The following is a 4,715-nucleotide window of genomic DNA, read 5'->3' as shown; positions in this document are numbered from 1 at the left end:
TTTTTTTTTTTTTTAAAGAATAGAAAAAACTGCTAATCCATAGCCTCTGGAGCACCCATCTCAGCTTTTATACCATGTATGTCTGAATTAATCTACTCCCCATCTGGATGTCACCACACACACCAAATTCAGAAAAAACACAGTAATTCTTTAAGCGATGCCACTCCAATTATAGGGTGGTTCTGTATGTGAAGTGGTAAAAACTTACTTGAACTAACAAAATAATAGAAAGCAGTAATGCTCAAATGATATACACTAAACGGAAACACTTCTGGAGAAAGGGAAGAAAGGAAAAAGCACGTGTCTCCTTTCCACATTACAAAGTTCAGAAGGCATGCCCTTTGCCACTTATTTAAACACTTCACAAACATATTAAGACAAACAGGTATCTGTCCAGAAATCAAATCCAAATAAAGCTGCAGAACCTTAAAAGGGTTTTACGATAAGCCTAAATCAAACACTGAATCAGACAGAAATGTTTAACTTACGCTATGACCTTCAAAGACTTGATGTCCACCAAATTGGCATCCAAAATGTTAAGATAGCCAGGTCAGGCAAAAGAGGAACAAAACTTACTCAAATGAATCTTGACTGTGAACCTAGCTGCAAAAACTTGTTATGTAAACCAAGTAAAGAATGTCTGTATCTTTTGTTCAAGGACAGGCTGTATCTCTATATAGCAGCTCATAACCACAAACCTAATCCTGGGGAAAAATTCTGAAAATTACGTTAGCCAAGAACTGAAATGGACACCTAATGCCAAAACACCCTTTGTTTAGGTTATAGCGTAATGCAAAGGTGGCTGAGCATCCTAGTCAATACAGCTCCAGAAGAAAACATGAATGTTCAAACTACTAATTTTTAAAATTTTATGCTATTGGTCCCATATTTTTCTTTCCGCTGTTCTTTCCTCCTTGTCTTTCTCCCTGACGTTTTGGTAGATCAAGTCAACGCAGCCATCCTCCGTCCCTCTGCCCCTGTCTAGTTCTGCTGCAAATCCGTACAGGAATGACATGAGAACCAGAATGACCACCTTACCAGGACTCCCAAGAGGAACACGCACTCTTTGTGGCAGCTGTCTGATACAAAAGAACCATAAAATATTGACATTTTTTAGTTTGATGCCTGCCTAAAATCCTCAAGAATCTATTTTTTCCTAACACTTTCCAAATTTCTTAGATGCTTATAGGCTTTGTCACTGCAGTATCTGAATATCCCACAATTTTTTTTTTTCCTCTAGAGGAAATTATCCCAACCCACTAACTGCACAGGCAGTGTAAAATGAAGACTCCTGAGGTCAGATGACTAAAGCAGACAAATATTTTTCTTTGATACCAATGACAAACACAGTCAACTGAGATAAAAGGCTTCAAATACCTTTAAAAGAACTCAGTGCCAAGAAAACACTTTGGTGTGGTTTGGTTTAGTTTGTATGCCCAAATATCAGTCACAGCTAATCTTTCTGATCCCACTTATTTTTACACTGGTAAAAAGTTCTGCTGTGAATGTTTTTTCATAATTCACTAGCCTATTACAAGTGGATCCACCTGGAGTTTTGGAAGGCTGGTGGGGTTTTTGTATTTGTTTCTTTTAAAGGTCCTCCTCGCCCCCAACCCAGATTCATATTCAAAAGAGGTCTAAAAACCAAAACACAAAACAGCTTAATTGCTTTATAAAAATCTTAGCTGATTCACTAGTAGCCTGCAGAAGAAAATCCTTTTAGTGAAACTTTACATTTTTACTTGCTGCTGCACTACTAAATCTGTAAAATAGGGGTTAACACTAACAAGAATATGCTGCTTCTTCTCATGACATATGTAATAAGATATTTAAGTACAGAATAATATTATCAACTACATGATAGTGATGACTTACAATGCAGACAGGAGTCCTGTTTGAGAACAGGGAAAATGCATTTATAGGATATAGCTGTTTAAAGGGTCTCGCTAGCAGCAAATCATTCTCATCACTTGGGCTACATTCCGCTTCCTGTTGGCACATTTCTCATTACGTCAACCTACTGGTAACAGAAGAATGTTTGAATCAAGCTCTTCCAGTCCCAGAACAATACTCTTAACTGCAGGCATTTATTTTCACTCCAAAAAGGTGTAAAATTCTTCCCACCCCCCTTTACTTTCATTAACCTTTTCTGTTTACGCTGCTCTTGTAGATATTTGCAACCTTTTTCCACTCTCGGGCCTACAGTGATTTTGCTGATGGTTTTGCTCTTGCTGTATCACAGCACATTCTTAACATGGACCAGATGAAAGCGATGCATCCCATTCTCTCCAAAGATTTATATATAAAGTTCATTGTACTAAGACAGAGTATCGACAGTGAGAAAAAATATGCACGCATACACAATATATAAACAGATACTACAAGCTGATAAGGAATATTCAACAACTGCATGAAGATAATTACAAAAGAACAGCTTGGTAGGAAAGCTCTGAAAAAACTATTAATTACTTCATTTAGCAGGATTGTCTTCAGTCTTCAACTTCCTCTTCATATGGAAAGACAGAGCTAATAATTTAAGTGCAAACCAGCTACAAAAGGATGACTTCTTTCATCAGAACACTTGGTTGATATATACGTGCAAGAACATTATATTAACGTTCCAAAGACTTTCTCAAATTAAAATTTCAAATAGGACTCATGAGAAGGAAGCAACATTGTTTGGTTTCCTAGGAAAGTAATCTGCATTGTTTTAAACATTATGTCTGCATTGTTTTAAAGATTATGTCAAGTCAACATTGCAAAGAATGCAATGCAATTTGGGAAACTACCCGAGTTCAAGATGTCTGATGCAAACGCTCAACTTGCCTCTTCAAATAAAAAACAATTAATGATGCTAAAAATAGTATTTCTACAGCAGTGAGAAAGCTAGAAGCTGACTCAAAATGCTTTGTAAACATACAAGGTCTGGTTAACAATGAAGATAAATTGCTACAAACTTGAATTGAGAGTTTGCAAGGTAACATGCCAGAGTGAGCATAACCACAGCTGAACAGTGAAACTCCCCAGTGGGTTTACAATCTAGTAAGACCAACAGTATTAAAACGTGACTCAAACTAATTTGGAAAGGAGTCATCATGGCACTCAGTCCTAACTGACAAGAATGATTTAATACTACATGGGATGCTACCATCTTGAGAAAAAGGAAAAAAACATAAAGGAACAGCATCTTTCCATGAATATACTACTTTTTCCACACTTACAAAATATGGTTGTCTGTTTGCCTAGAGAAAACATCTTTAGAAGTTTTTGGGTAGACAGTTTGCCTAGCTGAATTCTATTAATCTAAACTCTCTATTAAAACTATGGGGTTTTGCCAGTAATACAAATACCATAAATACAAGGCCAATGCATCTACAGACAAATCCTGAGGACAAAACTATTAAATTATGGTACTAACATGAAAAGAGTAGTGACAAAAACTGTATTTGCAATTGGCATCAAATATACAAGCCACGTGAAAATTGCCATTTTTATTCTATAGGCCAAGGCCTGTACATACATAGAGTGCTGAGTTCAGGATTGTACCAATATAGCAAATAACTACTCTTACAATACAGACTAACTCACACATTTGAAAGCATAACTCTCTTTACCAAAGAAGCATTCCTTTCAGAGTACCGTCAAATTTATTTCAAGTAGATAAAAACATGTGTTTACAAAACATCTCTGGCATGCACAGTGTTGAAAATAAGTTTTGTTCCAAACAAAACTCTCTCTTCAGTTCTCCCTTATTAAGAATAAACCCTAAGAGTTAACAGGAGTATTTCATGATACAAATGTTTACCTGACAGAGATTAATCTAAATCTTGCAGCAAAAGGAAATACTTGTGTTCTGAGACACAACCTCACTTAACCTTCACTCTTCCTTCATATAATCAGAAACTAGCCATCCCCTTGCAGGTCTGTTTTCTTCTCATGCACACCTGCTAGGTGGGGCAGTTATCCCAGACAACTCCAACTGCCTGAAATCGGAACCACAAAACAAAAGATAAACTGTATTTGTTGAACAGCTTCTAATATCGTGGCTTTGAATGCGTTTTCCAACAAACCAATACCGAGCCAACAATTCTTTCCCTGGAAGACCAAGCTTCACCTCCTCATAAATCACCGGCAATACAATGCTTAGAAGAGCTTTCCTTCAAGTAAGTCATTTTTGTTGAATGCATTTGTTTGAAATACTACGGTCTCTTAAGTACTCCACTTCTCTGGACAGAGAAAAAAGGAAACTAAAACAGCTAAAGCAAAACGCATCCCCCATTAAAAGCAAATGTTTTAGTTTAAAAATGGTAGCAAGTCACCCTTACTACATTCACCAGAGAGGTCATCTCTGAGCACTTTTGCTCAATTAGCCTTATTTTCTGAATTAGGTTGTCTCAGACCAAGCCATTGTAGTCCATACCAGTAAAGATATTGCTGTCATCCTTGTTCACAGCACCAGAAATGATTCCTTTAGTCCAGAGCAAGGCATACAAATGATACATAACGTCCACCTCATATCTCATTTTTAAGTATGCTGCTACCATACTGTACGGTGATAAGTCCAAAACATTTTGCAACCATAAAGTATGCTCACTCACTATATGAGATTAACATTATTTTCAATATCAGATAATTGGGCTTGACTGAAATCTGATTAAATTTAATGATTGGAATTTTGAAAACGTCCTTGCACAAAGAGGCCAGAGTTCTTTTCT

At 36.7% G+C, this 4,715-nt stretch overlaps 1 protein-coding gene across 1 annotated transcript in view; it reads right to left on the bottom strand.

Annotated features, from left to right (window-relative positions):
- The window catches only part of TRAPPC10 (trafficking protein particle complex 10), a 44,485-nt gene extending 39,983 nt beyond the window's left edge, over nucleotides 1-4,502 (bottom strand). The window contains exon 1 of the mRNA XM_009283105.2: nucleotides 4,421-4,502. Coding sequence (XP_009281380.1) covers nucleotides 4,421-4,502 — 82 coding nt within the window. The remainder of the gene's footprint in view (nucleotides 1-4,420) is intronic.
- Between the last annotated feature and the right edge of the window lie 213 nt (nucleotides 4,503-4,715).

The sequence above is a fragment of the Aptenodytes forsteri genome, unplaced genomic scaffold, assembly GCF_000699145.1.
Source record: "Aptenodytes forsteri isolate BGI_AS27 unplaced genomic scaffold, ASM69914v1 Scaffold2, whole genome shotgun sequence".
NCBI classification, from domain to species: Eukaryota; Metazoa; Chordata; class Aves; order Sphenisciformes; family Spheniscidae; genus Aptenodytes; species Aptenodytes forsteri.
Note: the sequence above shows the minus strand (reverse complement) of the source record. Positions and strands in the feature narration are given on the sequence as shown.